This window comes from Symsagittifera roscoffensis, chromosome 2 (genome assembly GCF_963678635.1).
Source record: "Symsagittifera roscoffensis chromosome 2, txSymRosc1.1, whole genome shotgun sequence".
NCBI lineage: Eukaryota > Metazoa > Xenacoelomorpha > Acoela > Convolutidae > Symsagittifera > Symsagittifera roscoffensis.
Window position 1 is genome coordinate 77,910,811 of NC_087063.1, and position 21,306 is coordinate 77,932,116.

The 21,306-nt window shown below is 45.1% G+C and overlaps 2 protein-coding genes across 2 annotated transcripts in view; one reads left to right on the forward strand and one right to left on the reverse strand.

Moving 5' to 3' along the window:
* Positions 1-21,306, forward strand: part of LOC134840576 (nuclear RNA export factor 1-like) — a 175,957-nt gene that overhangs the window by 49,191 nt on the left and 105,460 nt on the right. The gene's annotated exons all lie outside the window — the stretch shown is intronic.
* Positions 1,009-2,852, reverse strand: LOC134839662 (ER membrane protein complex subunit 7-like). The gene is made up of 3 exons (XM_063855284.1): positions 2,574-2,852; positions 2,050-2,390; positions 1,009-1,295 (listed from the first exon to the last, which is right to left on the reverse strand). Exons 1-3 carry the CDS (start codon positions 2,827-2,829, stop codon positions 1,152-1,154), a joined length of 741 nt encoding a protein of 246 aa, XP_063711354.1. The 5' UTR covers positions 2,830-2,852; the 3' UTR covers positions 1,009-1,151.

Sequence of the window (21,306 nt, forward strand, 5' to 3'; positions counted from 1 at the left end):
TAAATGTTCTAAAAATGAAATGAATTTTTTTAATTTGACATTTTTTGTGAAAATCACATCCCCACACGCCATATCAATAATGGCAAATAAGCTTCCTTCAACCACTTTTGAACGATTTCTATGACGGATTAAATCTCCGCTTAAGCGTTAATAGCGCGAAATATATCGCGCGTTAATTGTCCTAAATTGGCCAAAATGGCATTTTTTAAGCCCCATAACTTAAAAAAAAATGATCACAAGTGAAATATCTTTCCAAATTTTTTAAGCCCAGGACAACAAAACTTTTTAAATGATATTTTAAAAATCGCGTCAAAAATGGCTAGTTAAGAAGTCGAAATTTGTCTGAAGAAAAAAACCACCCCGAGCACAAATATTCCGTTACTTTCGTTACGAAAGTCAGAACAATTATAGTATGTGTTAAAATCCTTAGCATTGGCTGTACTTAATAGCTGGCTAATGATTAAAATGAACACTTTCAAAATGAACGCATTTTATCGCAACAATATTTGCGACTTAGGTTGGAAAAAAAAAGACAGTCATACTATAACACAAGCATTGCTAGTTAAAAAATGATGGTATGCTCAAAAAATACAGTTGAGCCAGACATTCCGGTAGAACGTTATGCCAACTACTGCCCGGATTGATTCAAGTGACTTTATTAAAATAGTTGTAAGCCTGAAGAAAGGCTGCATTCCGATTTGATAACGGTTGCTAATCGCAAACGTAATAATTCCACAGTTCAATTTATGCATTTAGAAAATCATTTGAATTGAAGCGTGGGAAATTCATTTGTGTTATGAAGCCATTTTATAGGACTGCATTGCCCTCATATTGTGGTTCTGGGGGTCGTTTTTTGTGCCCAAAAACCCCTCTTGGGTTTAATTCTCCATTGAGTTAATTAAGGGAAACCACGGATTTTAATTTGGCTTATCTGAGTTCTATGACTTTGACTTGTAGCTAATAAGAAAATAATTAAATCTGAGATATAGCTTAATTTACTAAAAAATCGGACAAGGAAAAATGCATGGGACAAATTTATGCAAGTGAAACATTTCAATTTGGTATCATTGGTTCCAGGTGGCTCATATGCCTGAGTATAGTTCTTTGCCGGTGAGAAGTACATTGTTCGAGTGGAGTATGTATTGCTGCTTCTACTTCGATACCGGTTTTCTAGCCTTAGTCTTCGCTGATGAAGCTGAACCACTTGATGCTCCTCCCACTTGCTTCTTGCCGGGCTGGTTGGATCCTGCCCCGAACAAATTGGTGAACATTTCCGCCATATCCGGCAGCTGGTTCTGAAAAGAAAACATTTGATTAGAAGCAAACATTGGCAACAGGCAGTTAAAAAAATCAACCAAAAACAAACGGAAAAATAATTGAATTTAAGAAAACACAAATTGCCTTAAACTTTTTTTGGACCAAGTGAACAATTTCCCCCCTAAATCAATTTAGAAGGGAGATTGTTCACTTGGTTGAAAGTAATATTTTTCAGGCAATCAAATTTGAGCATAGTCCATGCAGGCCTTCCGGCTTCAATTTGTCATTTTATGTTAGGGGGGAGATTGTTCACTTGGTTTATTAAGAGGGGAGATTGTTCACATAGGCCTGTTTTCAGGAAAAGGTCTTTTGAAGGTTGTTCAGGCTCACTTTGGATTTTTGTGGTTTTTGACTTCGGATAAGTTCACCTCAAGTTTATCACCAACAAAAAGCAATTGGTGCCAAAAATGTGAACGAGACTTTCAGATGACTTTTTAGCTTTCCCAGTGAGATAAAAACCCATTGATCCAGCTTTCTAATTTGGGTTTAAGTAAACAAAAAAGTTTCAATCGTAAAATTTGGAAATTAGGCCTGCAATCGCCATCTCAAATTTCATCGGCTGAAAAAAATTGCTTTTAACCAACTGAAAATCTCCCTCCTAAACTGCTGTAGCGGGAGATTGTTCACTTGGTCACAAAACTGATTGAAAATGATTAACTTAGAAAACTGTTTTTACTCTTAAGTCAATTGAACCACAAGAAAAGTATATTAAAAGGAAAGTAAAAGTCGAACCTGATTTGTATTGAACATGCTCATTGTCTCTTGCATTTCCTGTTTCCTTTCGGGATCATCGGTGTTGATCAACTTAGGAATTACCATCATTAGAATGAACGGCAGCACCACCATCAATACCATCGGATTCATAAGCGCATCTTGAACTCGGAATTGCTCCCGTTTCTTCAAATAAACTGCAGGCCCAAGTGCTTTTATCTTCAGGGGATAAAAGTCTTCATCAACCACATTGGGTGATATCAAATCCAACTTCCTCGCCCTCTTCTTGCCTTTGCTTGTGATGTCAACTCTTACAGGCGGGAACAAAAACTTTGTAGAAACTATTTCCACGATATATGATCCTGCAATAAAACCAGTCATTGAACGTTGAAAAAGTCAACCAAACTAAAAAGCAATGACAACAATTTCAGAAGAAAACAGTAGAACAACTTTTGCTAATTAATTGGTTCCAACGCCAGAAACACATTAACTGCTTAAATTTCTTCAATTTTTGCTGCTGAACAACAAAAGTTTTTTCGCCTAACCTGAGGGGACATTCGATACGGTAAACGTGCCGTCTGATCTGAAGAAGCCCTGATATGCATCACCGTTCACATTGACTTTTGCGGTGCTCACCCAATCGGATGCAGGAATGCCCGGCATCAATGCTCTGCCATCAATTGTGTATCCCGAATTTACTGGTGTAGAGCTTTGAACGCCTGTAGATGCATAGGCTGTGACAATCGTTGCAAGAGCTGAGATGAAAAGCCAAATTGTATACTCGGGAAGGCTCATCTTCATCGAAGTCAATTTTTTTCTGAAATCAGAAAATATTCTGCTACTGTTTAATTCAACGCAGAAACTTAACTCATCAACAGGGTCGGTTTAATGCTCACGGAAATCGGACTGTATTTAGACAACCGCGTACTCATACTCGCCTGTGGGCAGACAAATACTTTATTTTCGTAAATTTTTTTTAAGGGGTGTGACATTCGACCAGAATGGACGAAAATGCAGATTCGGCAATTTAGAATTACTAGCCGCTAACCTTCCGAAATAGCAGTTTTGAAAGATTAACAGTGTTATTGGAACGATTAGTCAAACTGTGAAGACTAAAATATTCTGTTATTTCAAACTTTTAAAATTTCGAAGGATGACGTCATATTTCTGACGTCCATTTTGGAAGAAATACAGAATTAAGACACAACAACAATAGTTGCAACGGCGACAACAACGGTATTAGAGAGAAAAAACGAAGATACGACAGAGTTTTTTCTCATCAAAAGAAATTAACATCGAAATGTGGGATAAATGAGCGGAGAGCTACCACACTGACTCATCTTTTCCTTTTTGCGTTGTTACTAACCCAAAGTGGGGATGTTGAAAAAAACCCTGGTCCTATTGAAACCATTGAAACAGTCTACGGCATCTGCTCAAAAAAGGGTGCAAATCTTAAATTTGTTCATTTGAATTTTCAAAGTATTATTAGAAAACGGATGCAATTGAAAAAATTTCTTGATGATATGGACGAAAATCAGGGAATTCAAACATTGGATTTTAAAGTTTGAGTTTGAGTAAATTCTGTTTGAGTTTGATGTTTGAGTTTGACTCAAACAGTGAAATGATGTTTGAGTTTGAGTTTGAATTTTTTATGTTGACACTCAATTTTCATGTCTTTAACCTTGGCATGACATACACCGTTTCGGGCAACATGCGATTTTGCAAAAAGTTTCGAGAAATTCTTGTCAAAGAGAAAAGCCTCTCTGGGTCGGCACTTGTAGGTCTGAACGATTTCATGGCCACGTCTATATCGAATGATTGTTTATCATCATCCACATTAAAAGCGTCAAAGTCCAGCGTTGGCTGTACAGAATATCCATGATCATGATCATCGGCAATAGGTGTGATTTCAGACAATGATTTCATTTTATCGTAAAATTCTCCTTGCCCGTTAACAATAGCGTTCACTACACTGTTCTGGTTTAACCACTTCCCCAACACTGATTCAATCGCAAAACCGACGGCCTCATCTTTGCCTGCCATATGATGAAGGAACACAATAGTTTTTCTAGCGTCTTTTACATCAGCATCGGCATGTTGTAGGCGTAGAGTGCACTGCTAAAACATTAATTTGGTTGACACACATTTTATGTTACATATTCATGTTTTATTCTATGGTAAGAATATACCAACAAATTTTGTCATTACCTGAAATGGTTTCAACATGCTTATGATGTTCGATAATCGTGTCCAATCGTATTCATCCAATTCATTAGGAAATACGGCAAGAAGTTCCGTCTTTACAGATAGAAACCTTTCCAACTTTTTTTAGTCCACCAACATATTCAACCAAATAAAAATCATGAACTGAATTGCTTGTAGAAGTCGGCTTCTTCCATTCTTGGCGCAGGATTGCATCATTAGCATTCTCTCCCGACATTCACAGCACTGAAATTATTCGAACCGATTATTCGACTCCGATTCGAAATGCCTGATAGTAATAGAATGTCAAAGATCCACGGAATTAAAAAATAATGCGCGATTTTCTTACGGAAAAAATCCTACACAAAAACAGGCAGGGTTTGAGTTTGAGTTTGATGTTTGAGAATATAGACGTCTACAGTTTGAGTTTGAGTTTGAAAGGAATAGTTTGAGTTTGATGTTTGACTGTTTGAGTTTGAGTTTGAACTCCCTGACGAAAATACAATTGTAGGAATTTCCGAAACGTGGCTTAAGAAAGAAGATAGTGACAATTTATGGAATCTCCACCCTAGAACGCATGCGATGTTCAGATATTATAGGCAATCAGCGGTAAAAAAGAAAGGCGGTGGCGTTTTGTTATATATACCAGTCAAATTGGCTCCGAAATTGAGGCCTGATTTAATTTTATTTGATAAAGAAAAATATGAGTCAGTGTGGGTTTGTGCCATTCTGCCAGATGGGCACAGCGCAACCTTCCGGCGACACGAAAGAAAACGAATAAAGGCCTTATTAACGGAAAAGTATTGCGAAGGAGGGTAGGAATATTCTAGAATTTTTATTTTAAAAATTTCGATCGAAGAGTGAATATTTCTGAGAAATACAAAAAGACGGCCATTTTGACTGAAAGGGACGAAAAAACAGAACAACGACAAATATTGAGACGAGAGACGAAAAACACAAGAGACGAAAAGCACAAGAGACGAAAAACACGAAGCCTCTTATCGTGGCAACAACACACGATAAGACTCTTAGCAGTGGATATTAGTGGAGAAGGAAGCTTCAGTGGGGAAGGAATATTCCACGGAACCCTCCCGTGCCACAAATTGGGAGAGATAACAGCGTTATCTCGGGAAGATTACGGGAGCGGAGGCTTGGTCCCCCATAGACTGTTGTATGTGAAGGGACTATATAAAACTGACTTTGTAGCTACTTGGATGTCGTAAAACTCTGAATTAACACCGGTATAATTTGATATTTTAGAATATGAGTAGCTAGAAAGAGGAAAGGGTCTATCCATCTCCAATGGATTTAATATAGAACTGTCACACAAAAACATATTAAAATAGTTTGTTCGAGCCGAGTTTTTAATAGCAATCACGTAGTCTGAGGATCCGAGACTCAGCTATGTGGTTGTGTTCGCATGTAACGAAAGCTGATCAAAAGTCGTTTGACTGATGGCCTAAAAATGGTAACTTTTTACTTAGCCCTAAACAGACCAGAAAATCAACTGGCAAGGTCGAGACGGTGAAAAACGAGTAGGGTTAAGGTAACTGACGCCTGCCAGTCGTTAATAGGTACTTTTTCTACGCTTCGTCGCTGTGTAGTATTTGGGCGAATGTTATATAGAAGTTTTTATGGCGCTCCTGGGTGGTCCTGTCAAAGGCATAAGACCATCATGATCAGCAAGCGTTTCAGCGAAGAACCCTCCGCTCCGTGCGTATGCCCGAGTTGGAGGCCTTAATGACCGTTATTGTACTACGGGAAAGTTGCGTACCCTCCGTCTAGTACTATTTAGCTTTTTAACTTAGTTAACACTGAAAATTCCGGGGGCCGGAGGGTTAGGTGGGAAGTCATGAGCCCGTTTGTCCCAAGGTCCCGGGACCAAAAACAATTAAAGAGAAAGCGTAAAACCAAACAAAAATAGTGTATAACCAAGAAAAAGCCAAAAAATAAATTTATTTGAAAACAAAAAAGTACAAAAAACAGTAAAAAATCCAAAAAAAGACCAAAAACAGTAAAAAACTTAAAGTGACGGTTTTTATGTTATTTCCGGACGAGATGTGATCTGACCTTTCTATTTGTTGTTGTTTCAGATTGATTTATATCATTTCTGATAGAAAGATTGTGTGTTTTGGTGAAGGGTTGGATACCCTCCCTTGAGTGTAATTTGAGTATTTAAGCACGTTAATGGTGATTTTGCCGGTGGCCGGAGGGTAGAGTGGCAAGCTGACCGGCGTGTTCCACACTCAACAAGGACATCGGGGAAAACATCCACGACGACTGTTGGGTATCGTTGAAACAATTTTGGTATCATTCGGTACTATTTCATCAAAACTTAAGTGGTGGGGGGCACGATTGGCGCGGTCCGATTGTACCCTCCATCGATTACAAATTTCCGAGTTAAGGGTCTTAATTCGGGTATTTTGGTGCAAAGGAGGGTATAGTACTATTCTTTAATGACTACTAATAGGTTATTATCCTTATTACATATTACTTATCTCCTAATTAGACCCAGGAAACACCCAAATTTTGTCGAAAATTATCGATTTTCGACCAAAGTGTAGACCCCCAAATTTTTGGATATCCGAGCTTTTCCTAACAGCAAAAAATTTTTATATAGGGAGCAGCTACGTAGTTCGATCCCCCTAACTAAAGAAACATCGTGACAAAAGACCCAGTAAAAGTTGGAAAAAACCAAAGTTGGAAAAAACCAAAACTCGAGTTTTTGAGTTTTTAGAGTTAGAGCAATAAAATTTTTGTATTAGGAGCGTGCTAGCATAACGTGCTCGGCTGCCAGAAAAATTCTTGAGTAACCCTCCGATTAGCTCCGTGGATAGAGTTAACGACTTAAGGTTTGGAAAAGGAAGGAATCGGAGGGTCCAAATTTGATAGTTTTTGGCCAAATTTTTGTTTCTAAACCAATTTTGGTCCGGTTTTTTGCATTATTCCAGTGCCGTACAAGGCTACTACGCTCGTTTCAATTATTTTTAGGCACTTTCAATAGGAATTGCGGAAAAATGTTCTCAGAACCTACTAAGGTGGTGAAAAAAGCCCATTTGGACAAACACGTTTTTGGCAATTTCTCAAAGACTAGCCAACCGATCGGGATAATTTTGGTACCATAAGTCGACGTTTTTGGACCACTTTTCCGGACCGCAATCGTTTTCGGTTGATAATCTCGGGAAAGAAAATTTTTTTTAGAATTTGTTGGTTCAGGGGGTCCAAATCACAGGTAACCCTCCGAGCGGCAGAAAATTTTATCAAAACACCTTTTTATCCAATTGGGAAGGTTTACCGTGTCAGCCAACCCCCTTTTAAGTCAGGTGGACCGCTTTTGGAGACTTTATTGCGGTAACATAACCTTTTTTCTTGATTTTTGGGGAGCCCTCCGAAGTAACCCTCCGGAGTCAGCTAAACCCCTTAGCAACCCTCCTTAGTGGAAAATTTCCACGAGATCATCCAAAGAAGTTAAAGCAGCCCCCCATAGAGAATTTAGCTTGTTTTGACGCTTCCTGAAGTTAATTGAAGGCCCTTCTAAGTGAGGTTCAGAAATTTGAAAATTTTGGAGGTACCCTCCGAAGTAACCCTCCGGAGCATATTAAGCATCTTATTGACCCTCCTTAGTAAATTTAGGGGGACCCTCCGAAGTAACTTGGGTGATTAAGGTACCCTCCGAAGTAACCCTCCGAGGTAGGCTAAGTGTCTTAACAACCCTCCGAAGTAACCAACCGGAGTGACTTAAACATCTTAGCGACCCTCATTGTTAGAAACTTGAGGAAACCTTCTGTGGCAATTTGTGAGACGGGAAATATCCATTTAATAAAGATCAATTTAGGATATTAGGCGTGCTTATTAGGATCATAGGAGCCCATTTTGACCCGGAAATTCGTGATCAACTTTGGATTCTAGATCGGGTCTATCAAAAGTACCCGAACAAATTTTTTTTTGATTGTGATTTTGGTTGTGTGGTTGCCTTGAGCTACTTAATAGGAAAGTTCGGGCAATCCGGGAAGAAATAAAGGAAGACAGCGGTGAGTGTATTAAGCAAATACACACTCACTTGAGAAGAAAAGTTGTTCCCTAATCTGGTGCACTTGAAGCAGTCCGGGTGTGGGGGAGCTTTTTCTTTAGGGCACCTAAAAGAAGACCTCGGTGGGTGTATTAGGCAAATACACACCCACTTGAGAAGACTGTGTCCTGGGCTTTGTTCTTTCGGATCGCTCCGATTGAGGGAAGTCTTTTTCTTTAAGACTAAGTTTTATTGATCTGCTTCTGAATCATCACTGCTTTTTACCAAAGATTGTTTGATTTTAACAAAAGCAGTGACTTGATAAATTGTGTGGCGATAAATTGATACTGACGAGAGGTCGCTGTTACCTGTAGGATATTCTTATCTGACTATCGATTGTGTTTTGTATGTCGATTATATCTTGTGAAAAATTTGTGATACTGTTATACTATACAACAGGGTTGAGTTAGCATTATATCAATACTGAGCAGGCCCTGTGTGTGTAACTCTAGCTGAGTCACTAAGATTGTCATTGAGAAATCTAAGAGACATTCTTGATACTTACGAGATCAAAGAGGCAGCGTTAAGTAATTTAACTTGAACTTGTTTGCGGTACGTGTGCATCGCCATTAAATTATACGAATATTGTTTTTTGTCACAAAACATGCAGCGCAGGGACTCGTAAGGATCGACTACTAAGATTCCCAGGCTGAGCAAGGGAAGCACGCGAAAATTTAAAACTAGGCGTAGCCAGTCCTTGTTTAGCAGCGCTTCCGACGTGTTTGCTGAAAATGAATCGACTAAGGGTCAACCTGATCTTTCAGTGAGCGAAATGAAACTAAGGAGCGAGAAAAACCTCGATGGCGATCAAGGGCGGAACGCCAAGGCCGGAACCGCGAGCGAAACGCTTGTGGACCCCTTTGACGAAGGAGAACGGACGCTTATTCGACCCGACTTTTAGCCGAGTGAGGACCTCGAGAGGGAGGAAGTTGAGAGGACGGAAGAGACCTCGGAGCGTTCCGAGGTCGAGCCGCGAGAGGAAGTGTTATTCAGGATAATGTCCAAATCGGAGACCAAGAGTCATAGGTGGAGCAGAGAAAATTCACATCCAGCTAATACCCACTCATCTCTGGCCAAGCAGAGCAACAACGCGATGATGTCGAGTATAAGCCCGAGTGAAGAACAACCGGGTTTGAAGGCCAAGTAGAGCTGGAAGTCTTTGTACGATGAGCGCATGGCGTCACTACGGACTGAAGGTTTATCTTCCAGTTATGACTACCCGGAGATAACCCATCCGGATGTGAACTTCACACCGTACCCAAGGAACGACATGAGCAGGAAGGCGTCGTCCGCCTCGCCGACCAGGCCCATGCCAGATGGGATAACGATGGGAGCGTCATCAACGTTCGACAGATTGATGACGTCGGTGAGCAAGCAAAAAGGCGGTGCGTCAACAAGCACCAGGCTGCAGCCGCAGTTGACCTCATCTTCTTTGGGACTAACCCCGTCATTTGGGGCCACTGGCGAAATAAATGAGATGTTCGCTGGCGTAATGAATGGTCTGGATGAACTGAGACGGGACATGAAAAAGAGAATAGATCAGGTTGACGAGAGAGCTCACCAGGGTCGAGAGAATCTGAGAGATGAACTAACGCACGGGAAGTCGCAGGCGAGGGTTGATCAAGCTCAATTGATTCGCAACACCGATCAATGCCTGGCGGAGAGCCTAGCACAGGCAAACAAGGAGTCACAGGAAAGAGAGGCTAGGATGACGAGAGAGATCGAGCAATTGTTGAACGATCATGATAGTACCTACGCCCACACGATGACTAACCTGGAGAAAAGGTTAGATGCCAAGTCTGACTTAATGATGCGGAAGCTTGACGCAATCCTGAATGGGAGCAATTGGCAGGAGCGTTCCAACCCAAGGGAGCGCTCACGCCCTGCGAATGATGGAGATGGTACGGGCAGCAATTCCAGAGCCCAGCAAAGCTCGAGAACGAACTACGAACCTACGAACAAGGAGCGGCCAAGGGCAGCCCCGTCGAGGCCTGGCTGGACAAATCCAGTCCCGCCGGAGGCAGATGCTACCCCGGAGACAAGGTTGCCAACTGTGCCACAAGTCAGTTCAGTTCCAGATCTGACTACAGTCTCACAGGACACAACGATGTATGCCTCGATGTTTGAGCCTCTGAAAAGATCTCTCGAAACATTCATCACCAAACTCTCTAAGTCAACCGAGAGAGGAGAGAGGTCAAGAAGGACACTGAAAAAGCCGAAGTCATACAAAGACGAGTCAGACGGCTGCATTGATACTTGGATAGAGGTGATGAAGTTACACTTTGAGGAAGAGAGTCTCTCGAAGAAACAAGAATGCAGCGCGCTAACGAGCAACCTGGAGGTTACTGCACTAAATTGTGTAATGGCGAAAAGAGCCAATGAGAGAGACAGCGCTCGCAAGATATTCGACATCCTGCTGAATCGTTTCGGCTCTGGAGTACAAGGGCACCAGGCTATGGTGAAGTTCGAAAAGAGGCGTCAAAGAGATGACGAATCCATAGACAAATTTTTGGACGACCTTGAATTGCTTAGGAGGAGAAGCAATCCCGACGAGAGAATATCCGAGCGAAACTTGGCGATCGCTTCGAAGTTCATGGACGGAGTAAAGAGTGAGGAGTTGAAGACGATGTTGGCCACACACTTCACCCTGTCACTTGACCAGGTACCCACGCCCGATGATTTGCGTATGAAGTCACGCGAATATTTACTCATAAAACCGAGGGCGCAGAACCGTTACAGCAATTATGGTAACTATAGCGGGACAAACACTGGTGCGAATTCCAGTTGGTACAAACCTCGCGATGACATGGATAAGAGGAGGTCGTGTGCGAATTGTCGTTCGATGGACCATCACGTTTCCGCGTGTTCTGCATACAAACAGAACATGAAGGCAATAGGCTACTTTCTCGAGGACGTCGACGCGACCGACGAGGATCACGAAGAGTACGTCAGAGGGCTCATCATGAAATATGGTCCGAGGTGTTTCTTCTGTAATTTGGAGGGACACTTCAAGTCGGATTGTACTCAATTTTGGGATGCAGTGGCGGACGCGAAACATCCCCGCCACAAAGAGGCGCTTTCGGGTGTCAAGGCAAGTCGAGCACGTCTGATGAACGAGGCCGAGTCTCGGAGAAAGGAGACGACACCGAGCACCTTTACGACTAAGAAGGTAAAGACACTGCCTGACGAGGTGGTAGCCTCGAACCTGGAGGCAGAGTCGTCTTGCCCACTCAAGGTGGATTACGGTCTGGCGGCAAGGACAGCGCTGCAGAATGTCAAACAGGACCTAGCCACGAAAGAAGTGGAGCAATGGGTAAGGTCGGAGCTGGAGAGCACAGATCTTCGGAAAGTTTTAATATTCTGGGTAAAACGACGAAAGTAGAAGACAAAGAGGAACCCAGGAAACAGGGACTAAAACTGAACGTTATATCTGGGAGAACTTTCGGCATGACGAAGGAGTGGGACGAAAATAATGTCCATTATCTCAGTCGCAGGGCACCAGGTGGTCAAGAACTTGAGTGAACCATCCGAGATTACACTAGTCCACCTGGACATCTATGCCGACTACCTGAAGGAGAAAGATTCCAAACTGGACTCCAGGGCAGTGCGAGCTCTGCTCACAACAGGAGGTCAGAGGCTGATGAAAGTGGATGGACATTATATCGATGTCCATGGCCCTTACCCGATACTAATGAATGTGGATGGCATCAATATCTACACAAAAGCTCACATAACTGATGCGAACGATCAGATTGGCCGGATATACATTGGTCAATTGGAGCTGAAGGTTAGACGAATCGGACACAACGCGATGCTCAAACAAGATGCGGTGCACATAGGTTGCGAGGCCGATCTGGCCGCACATGTGCTGGACGTGCAAGGCAGACAACTTTCAGTAAAGGGACTGCTAGACACGGGAGCAGTGGTTAGTGTCATGCCAGTCAAAACTTGGACCGATTTGGGTTTCGAGAGGTCGGATCTCATACCGACAAACATCAGGTTGGCAGCTGCCAATCAGGGAGCGATCTCTGTGACTGGACGAACCCCGATCATTTCACTGCAGCTCGGAGGAAGACATCTTTGGATGAGCTTCCTAGTAGTGGAGAATTTGGACGAATCCGATCAGTTCATCTTAGGAAGGGATTTCGTGCGCAACTTTGATGTCACGATCGATCTCAATGACGGGTTGATTAGGATCAAGGATCCTGAGAGAAAGTATGAAAAGAGACCCCTTAATAAGATCTTAATTAACCAGGCCAAGGTGCCAATTTTTCTGGATCGAAAAGTTAGACTAAGACCAAACCAAGCCGTAGTAGCGACGTTTAGGATGAGGAACTTGAATGATTTCAGCAATGACAAACAGTAAAAGCTCGGCTATTTTAGGAAGAAGCTTCTCACTCACTCAGAGCGGACTGTGTGTGAGTGTGTTATTGAACACAGAAGCAACAACAGTGACAATACAGAGGGGAAAGAAACTTGGCTACGCTTTGCCTCTGAACACAGACTTTCTGAGTGTGGAGATTTTGAAGAAGTTTGATGTAACTAAATGTCCATTGCATGCGAACCGACAGAAACAGAGTTAGCAGTGAATAAACCAGTCCTACCTGAGATAGAACATTTGAAGGGTAAAATATCAGACAAGGAACTAGATTCGCTCAGAGCGGTGCTAAGTCGGAACGCAGACGTTTTTTCGAAACATAAGGCCGACATAGGTTGCTGTAATTTTGTAGAACACGAGGTTGAGATAGAAGAGGGCTCGGTACCTCATAGGGAAGGGGCGAGAAGAATGACCCCTCACAAGTCAGAAGCGTGTAGGAAGGAAATGGAGATGTTAATGGAGTACGACATGATCGAGCCGTCGAAGTCCCCGTGGGCTTGTGGCGTGGTCATGGCGAAAAAGAAAGGGGGACAACTCAGATTTTGTTGTGATTTCCGTTATCTGAACGCAGTGACTATAAAGGTCGCATATCCGATTCCCCGCATCGATGAGAGCATATCCAAGCTGGGAGACGCGAAGTTCTTCACGACGTTGGATTTGGGCTCTGCGTTCTGGCAAGTGCCACTCAGAAAGCAAGATCGAGAGAAAACAGGCTTCGCGTGCGAGCTGGGATTGTTCCAGTGGAAGAGGATGCCGTTCGGATTGTGCAACGCGACGGCCACATTCCAGCGACTGATGGCCCAGGCACTCACGAGCGTCACTAAGAAATACGGGAATCTCATCATGTGTTATGCCGATGATGTCGTGATTGCAACACCAACCTTAGAAGACCACATAGAGAGGTTGGAGGAGGTGTTTTCTTGCATGAAGCAGACAGGTCTGAAATGTAAACCCTCTAAGTGTGAAATCCTCAGAGATTCCATAAAGTATCTGGGCCGCCTGGTGGACAAACATGGAGTGAGACCAGATCCTGAAGCGGTTGAAGCGGTGCTGACCTGGAAGGCACCTAAAACAGATACACAGCTGATGAGTTTTTTGGGATTCGCTAATTATTATCGAGATTTCATCAAGGGGTATGCTGACAAAATATACCCCATGCAGCGGTTGATGAGAAACAAGGGCAAGAAGTTCACTTGGACTGATGAGGCACAAGTTTCATTTGAGAACATCAAACGTGAACTTTGCGAGGCACAGGTCCTCGGCATGCCAAGAGAGAAGGGGATGTTCGTGCTGGACACGGATGCATCAGTGGTTGCGATATCGGGCATACTTCACCAGGAGCAGGAGTGGAACGGGAGAACGGTTCTTCGTCCTATAGCTTACGGGAGTAAAGTCCTGAGTGATACTGAGATGAAGTACGGCGCACCAAAAGCGGAGATGTTTGCGGTGATCACTTTCGTTGAAAAATACAGGGCCTACTTGGGGAGTGCTCCCTTCAAGCTACGTGTGGATAATCGTACCCTTGCCTGGCTGAAAACCTATTCGATGGACCAAGTTATATTGGTCGTTGGATCGTGCGCCTGGATGGATACCACATGATCATAGAGCACCGTACCCGTGACAAGCACCAGAACGCAGATAGTCTCAGTAAAAAGACAGAATTTTATGAGCGCCTCGAGGAGAAGCAGGCTAACCAATCAGAAATCAAAGACGGGTTTTCATTTCTGGACAAGGAAACCTACGACAAACTGCCACTTACTAGGTGGTTAGACAAGTCAGGGCATCCTATACCCGGACACCCTGACCTTCCAGTGGAAACGGCCGCGGAGATAAAGCTTTTAGCCAGAGGCGAGCCCGTTCCGTTGGATCTGCTAGTCCGATCCAATTTGGCACAGCAAGAACTTACCAGGCTGGGTATAAACAGCATGGCTCTATTGAACAGGACGGTGAAGGTGGCGCCGGACGTCATGGGAAAGCTCCGTGACTTGTTGGACAGGGAAGTGGATAGGCATGATCGTGAGTGGATGGAGACCATGCAGCGGTTGACTGTCACCGAGAGAACAGAGAAGAGGCCAGTGTCCATTCGCAGCCGAGGCGTTGAACGGGATTGCAGGTCGATAGTCAACCAGCTGGTGAGCTCGATGCCGAAGGAGGTCTTGTTGAGAACTTCGTTCACTGAATATGGGACACTGAATCAGACCCAAGCCACTGAGGAAGTCAGGATCAAGTCGAAATCTAGCTTCGCTAGGAGAGTGCATTTCACGGATGCAAAAGAAGAATACGAGCCGAGCCCAGATTGTTCGTCCGGGGACGAGACAATAACCGGGCAGTCTGATACCTTCGAGCCAGTCAAGGACGACTTGTCTGAGGAGTCAGACACCTTTGAGCCCGTGCAGGACGACTTGTCCGGGGAGAGGTTGACGAGACCACCTAGGGGCAGAATTTTGTCCGGGGAGTCGGATTCAAAGCGACCAATGGACAGAGTTTTGTCCGGAGAGTCGAAAAACATCTCAGACAACTTGGAATATGATGTTGGGGAATCAGTCGTCTCAAGTGTTGACTCGAGGCCCCAGTCCTGGGACAACACATCTGAAACAACTTTCAATTCCGATATGTCAGAGATTGCAATCCACTCCTTGTTGGTAGACTGGAAGCAGCGCGGGCTGGACCGAGAAACGCATCAGGATCCAGACAGGGACAGATACACCTCAGATGAAGAGGGCACTGTGGTAGATAATGCCGCAGACGAGCTCGAGCTGATAGCAGTTTCGAAACGCCCAACCAGATTGCTGCCACATGGTACGGTCGTCCGTACCAATCTGGAACCATCTGTGCAGGAAGCGACGCCTTTAAAAAAGATATGGTGTGTCAAGTTGATGGACGATGCTCATGCTCCGGAGATAATGAGTGGGCAAATGAACGTGGTGAAGACGTATTTGAAAGCCAGGTACAGGCTGTCGGATCTCCTAAGGGCTCAACGAAATGATAGAATGACGAGCAGTCTCAAAAGATGGATCGAGAATGGAGCACCTGACAAGGGAGACTTGGAAGAAGACAGCTACAAAATCCTGAAGCAATTCTACCTGAAGCGAAACGACTTGTTGTACCTGAATAAGGACGGAATCGTAGCCTGTAAGCGCAAGGAGGAGGACAAGGTCCTTTATAAATATAATTCAATAGTGTTACCACAGTTGTACCAGACCGAATTGCTCTTTCGTTCACATGATCAGATGGGTCATCAAGGCGTGGACAAAGTGTACAACAGGATACAGAAACGATTCGAATGGCCGGGGTTGAAGAAGGCTTGTGAGAAGTGGATCGCCGCATGCCTGTCATGTCAGCAGGCGAAGGATCCCAGGAAACTAAGGTTCCCCCTACAGTCAATAGAGTCGTCGGGTTTCAACGAAGTGGTGCAAATTGATCATCAGAAAATCTGCATGACAGCAACGGGCTATAATCAGGTGCTGGTACTGATCGACCACTTTACGAAGTATGCGGAGGCAGCACCCTGCATGACAGCATCGGCGGAAGAAATATGCGATCATTTGATAAATGTGTGGATAGCGAGGCATGGCTGCCCCATCGCATTCCAATCGGACAATGGCAAAGCATTCGTGGGTGATCTCACGAAGGAGTTAATGAAAAGGTCGCAGGTAGCGCAGGCCCACTCGACCACTTATTACCCGCAAACGAATGGCCTAGTCGAGAGACAAAATCGCACACTGGTATCCATGCTGAGAGTCTATTGCTCGCGTTACATGGATGACTGGGACAAGCACTTGCCGCAAGTGATGGGTGCTTACAACAGCACGGAGCATTCCACCACGGGAATAAGTCCGCACATGATGCTAACGGGTCACGAAAAAGTGCTCCCGTTGACGTTTTTCTACCCTGAATATGAGGGGAAGAGGACAGCACCGCAAACGTACGTGCGGGATGTTATTAGAAGACAGCAGGACCTCAATGACTTATGCAGGAGGAACACGCAACAGGCGCAAATTAGACAAAAAAAGAGGTTTGATAAAAGGACAGCCGATGCGAAAGCCTACTCAGTTGGCGACTACGTCTGGGTGTTCCAGGAAGTGGTTCCACCAAAAGGAACCAAGAAATTATTAAAGAAATGGCGTGGTCCATTTCAGATAACAGAGGTGCACCAAGGAGGTCGTTTTTATCGATTGAGCACTGGAAGAGCAGCTCATTACGAAAATATCAAACCACACAATGCCTCGTCAGAGGACTGGTGCATCCCAGCGGACATGCAAGAGGGAGACTATTTGATAGTGGATCCTGCTTGTGAGGTGAATGAAAGGGGTACTCGAGATAAAAACGACGGGAATGAGGTGGTGGACGATTGCGACCTACCACTGGATCTGGAGTTGACCGAGCGAGTAGAGGTGGACGATGAAACTCTACCTTATGCCGAGGAAGACTGGGACTGCCCGGAACAAATCGAAATTGACAAAGGAATACAGCCTGACTTTCCTCTCACCATGGAAACACGCCAGAGCAAGAGAGGAAAAAACAAGAAGAAATACAATCCGTACGGCGAGGACTTCGTTGTAGACAGGATAGTTGTAAGTGATGTCATGGACTCGCTAGTGGGACTGGACGAAGTGGCGGTGCTAGAAGAAATCGACTTGGTGAATGACATGGATCAGGATTGGATCGACAATCGATCAGAACCAGAAAGGGAGTTCGAACCAGAAGCGGAACAGACTCATGAGCAAGAACTAACGAACTTGCGCGTGCTCGAATGGCTCCATGATCTGCCGACAGATCCAAAAGAGACGATCCTGACGATTCAGGACGTCGCTAAAGATGGCATCAAATACATCAGTCATGACAATACCGAGTCCAACTGGGTCGCCCCAGATGGTCCTCTACGTGTTCCACAATCCAACCTCGATCTCCTAGACTTTAGGCGATCGACGGGGACGTCGATGGATATTTTTTTCCGGGGAGTGGGGGTAGGATTCACCCACACCGAAAATCTGATAATAAAAAAAATTGAAATCGGCAAGCGAAACCGGAGAACTAGAGACAGAGGGCGAGAATGCTGAAAAACCACCTTTTGGACGAATTTTTGAATCGTATTTTGACCTACCGAACCATTATTCAAACAATATCGTCATAACGGACAGCGATTTCATACTCACGGAACGCACGTGCGCTATAGCGATAACCGCGGACGTAAGCTTCAAAACAGCACTAGCGGCTGATTTCAAAAGAGAGTATAAGAACATCGAATTTTTATGGAAACAGAGGCCTGGTGTGGGAGGGATGATAGCGCTGACCCCTGTTGCATCACAGATACCAGGGAAATATTTGTGTTTCCTGGTTACCAAGGCCACTGATAGGCAACACGTAGATCCAAAGAGCTTGGTATTGGCCTTGACTCGACTTAGGGATTTTTTGGTTGAGAGAGGAGTGACCTCTCTCTCGTTACCAGTATATGATCCTAATAGGGGAAAGCTACATCCGAGAGAGTTGTACGCACTTGTGCATGTAATATGTTCAGAAACTGACATAGAGGTTTACTTACATAAAAAATACTATCTGAGCATATGCTAGGAATTGCGTTTGGCGATAAGTGGTTTTTATTAGGTTACTTGATAAGAATTAGTGTCAAGTTTTAGATTAGGATTAGGTTTTAGGTACAATAATAGGGATTAGGTTTTTATGTGATAATATAGATGTGTGATGTTTATGTGTTTATGTGTTATGTTATTGTTATGATATGTTTTATGTTTTGTGTCATAAAAGACCTAGAGTACTCCAGGTCATCAAGGTGACAGCGCTCATTGTGCTACCCTGACGCAGATACAGGTGGACGATCCACCTTTGTGCTAAATTTTTAAATCAGAATTGAGAAGAGAATTTCAATGAAGAGTTTTAAAGAGTTGAATGATGTTTTATCCAAAAATGATGGTTTTAAGTCGCGACTTGTTTTGTAGATCTTGATTGATCGGAAATTGTTTATTGAATTAATTGAATCGAACGAACCAGGAAGAAACTACACGACAGCAAGAATCAACACAATAAGAAATGGGTGACACGAACGAGCCAATGGAATTCCTCTCAGTGAGTCTAGGAGCGACTCTAGACGAGATCTATCAGCTGTCAACGAGATCGATTGTGATTTTACACGAGAAGACCCGGGGCTGGCGATGTTTGTGGTCGCGCTCCTCAATGCATTAGGACGAGAGGGTCGAGGGAATCGCCCTACAGAAGTCGTGTTGATGTTGGCCTTCGGTGAGTCCGGGACCGCCGAGAGAGGTCGAAACCGACTGATGAGATGGCGGCGTGGAGAAATGTCTGGCCATGACCTGGCTCGTGAGTCAGGACTAGGTGAACAGAGGGACCACCGGCTAGGTGAGATGCCCTTACCCATCCAACCTGCGCAGCCACTCATCGGAGCAAAGAGACAACGTGATGAGCCAGGCCCGTCACATTCCGTCGACTCTCCAACAGCTGCTCCTCCTCCGAAGAGAGTGAGGGTGAGTGAAAAAGAGATCCAGACGTCGGAGACGATTGAAACGCTGGAGAAGAAGGAGAGAGATCAGAGCGAGCTTTGTGCCAAACTCCAGTAGTATAGGGCGATAGCTCGAGAAAGAGACGAATGGAAGAAGAAATATGAAGATCTGCAGGTGGATTACAAGGAGGATGAAATAAAGCACCTGAAGGAGCTGTATATGGCAAAGGTGAGCCAAGTGTCACAGGAAGTTCTGGCGACAATGAAATCCTCGGAGGGATCCAGCGACACACGCCCCAAGACAAGAGTACAGGAGCTGTGTGCATCGAGAGGGCCCGAGGCTCCTCAGCAGACACAACAGTCTGCTTCTAGCCAGAGGAGCACGATACCAGACCCTTCTGACACCTACCTCGCTCCTCAGTTCCAAGAATCATTCAACCAAGTGGCCAGAGCAAGAATGGATGAGATCAACAGAACCACTGGGCGGACATTGGGTAGGATCGTTCCTTCCCAACGTCGTGATCATTCATCCAATAGCTCGGAGCGAGCACCTCGCACGGTAGCGTCCTCGGGGACTGCGCATGGCGGAACATTCCAAAAGTCCCGCGTGGTAGACATTAGGAAGAATCTGACGGCACGTCACCAGTTCACGCAAGTGGCCGCGGAGCATCCTCGAGCCTGCCTGAATGACATGAGCTGGAACCCCGCTACGAGCGACCAGGTAATTCCCCCAGGGAGTCGCCACTTGTTCATAGGAGACAGTTTGGTGAGGGATCTGAATGAGATCTTCGTCTATGGTCAGACTACCACTCTGTCCTTTGGAGGAGCCTCAGTGGCTCAGGTCATCAAGATGATGGAATTCCAGAGCGAAGATCATCTGGATACACTGGTAATAATGCTGGGAACCAACGACGTCTCGAGAGCCCCAGTGACTCCGGAGAGCAAGTGGGAGCCTCTATTAGTATGCCTCTTGAACGAACTAAAGGAGAAGTACAGGCCCAGGCTTGTGGTGCTGTGCACGATACCACAAAACCCGCTGGTGGGCACCACATTGGCAGATTTCATGAATGGCAACGTGACACGGTGGAACGAAATGATCCGCAGCCTGGTGAGAAACAACCCTGGCGAGCTGCGACTTCTGGATCTCGAAAACATGCTGCGCATGATTGATCACACCGCGCTTACCAGAGATGGAATACATTTCAACACCCAACGAGGGAGACACTGGGTCAATGATGTATTTCAGACGCAGTTGAGGGAAGTGGAACAGGAGTCGAGGGCGACCAGTTCTCTGGCTCGGATCAGCTCGACCGGAGGAAGTAGAATAAGGGCAAGCGTGCCCGAATCCCTTGTCAACCGCCTAGGGCCCTTGGCAATGGAGACGGCTGCAGCCGCACCCGTCGCTCCGAGTTCAAACGTAAGAGAGAGGCTAGGGACTGCTCCTCCTCCCAGAACACAACCGCTTGAAAGCCGACTCGTGAGATCAGTGGATCAGAACAGGAATAACTCCCAGACCGTGTCTAGGAGGAACGATCCGCCCGCCACGGCAAACCCTGCTTCAGTAGCAGGACCGTCTACGAGCGCCGTGCCAGCGGAGGGAATTGAACCAGGCAGCGGGCTGCTTTGGAACCAATCAGACCCTAGTCATTGGGGACAGTACAAGACGGACATGTCAACGAAGTTGAACATGAATACCTTGACGTGTCGGGAGGACGCAATGAGAATGATTGGCGGAGAAAGTCCCACAGTGTCGCGACTATATCGGATACCGGGCGTGGATTGGCTGCTAGCAGAGCAGGAGCAGTTCAGCTCCACGACTACGCTCCGGCACGCAGACTTGAATGGATTGCCTCAGGACAATACCTTTGGACCTTTGAATACCCGGTCTCTTACGGACGTCCGACAGAGAGCCCGGGAACTGACGCCACCTGCTCGCAAGGGCAAGTTTCAGGCAGATAACAAGCCCAATAACAAGCATCACAAGATGTACAGGCAGTTTGCTAAACCACCCGGTCAGACGCCTGGCGAGTATTCGAGGGATTACCCCCGAACGACCACGGTGGATGGAGATGACAAGAGATATGGGAAACTGAAGGCCCCAGTAGGCGACGGCCTGTTTGCCGCTTATGATCCCTTAGATATGAAAGCTGCCAAGTA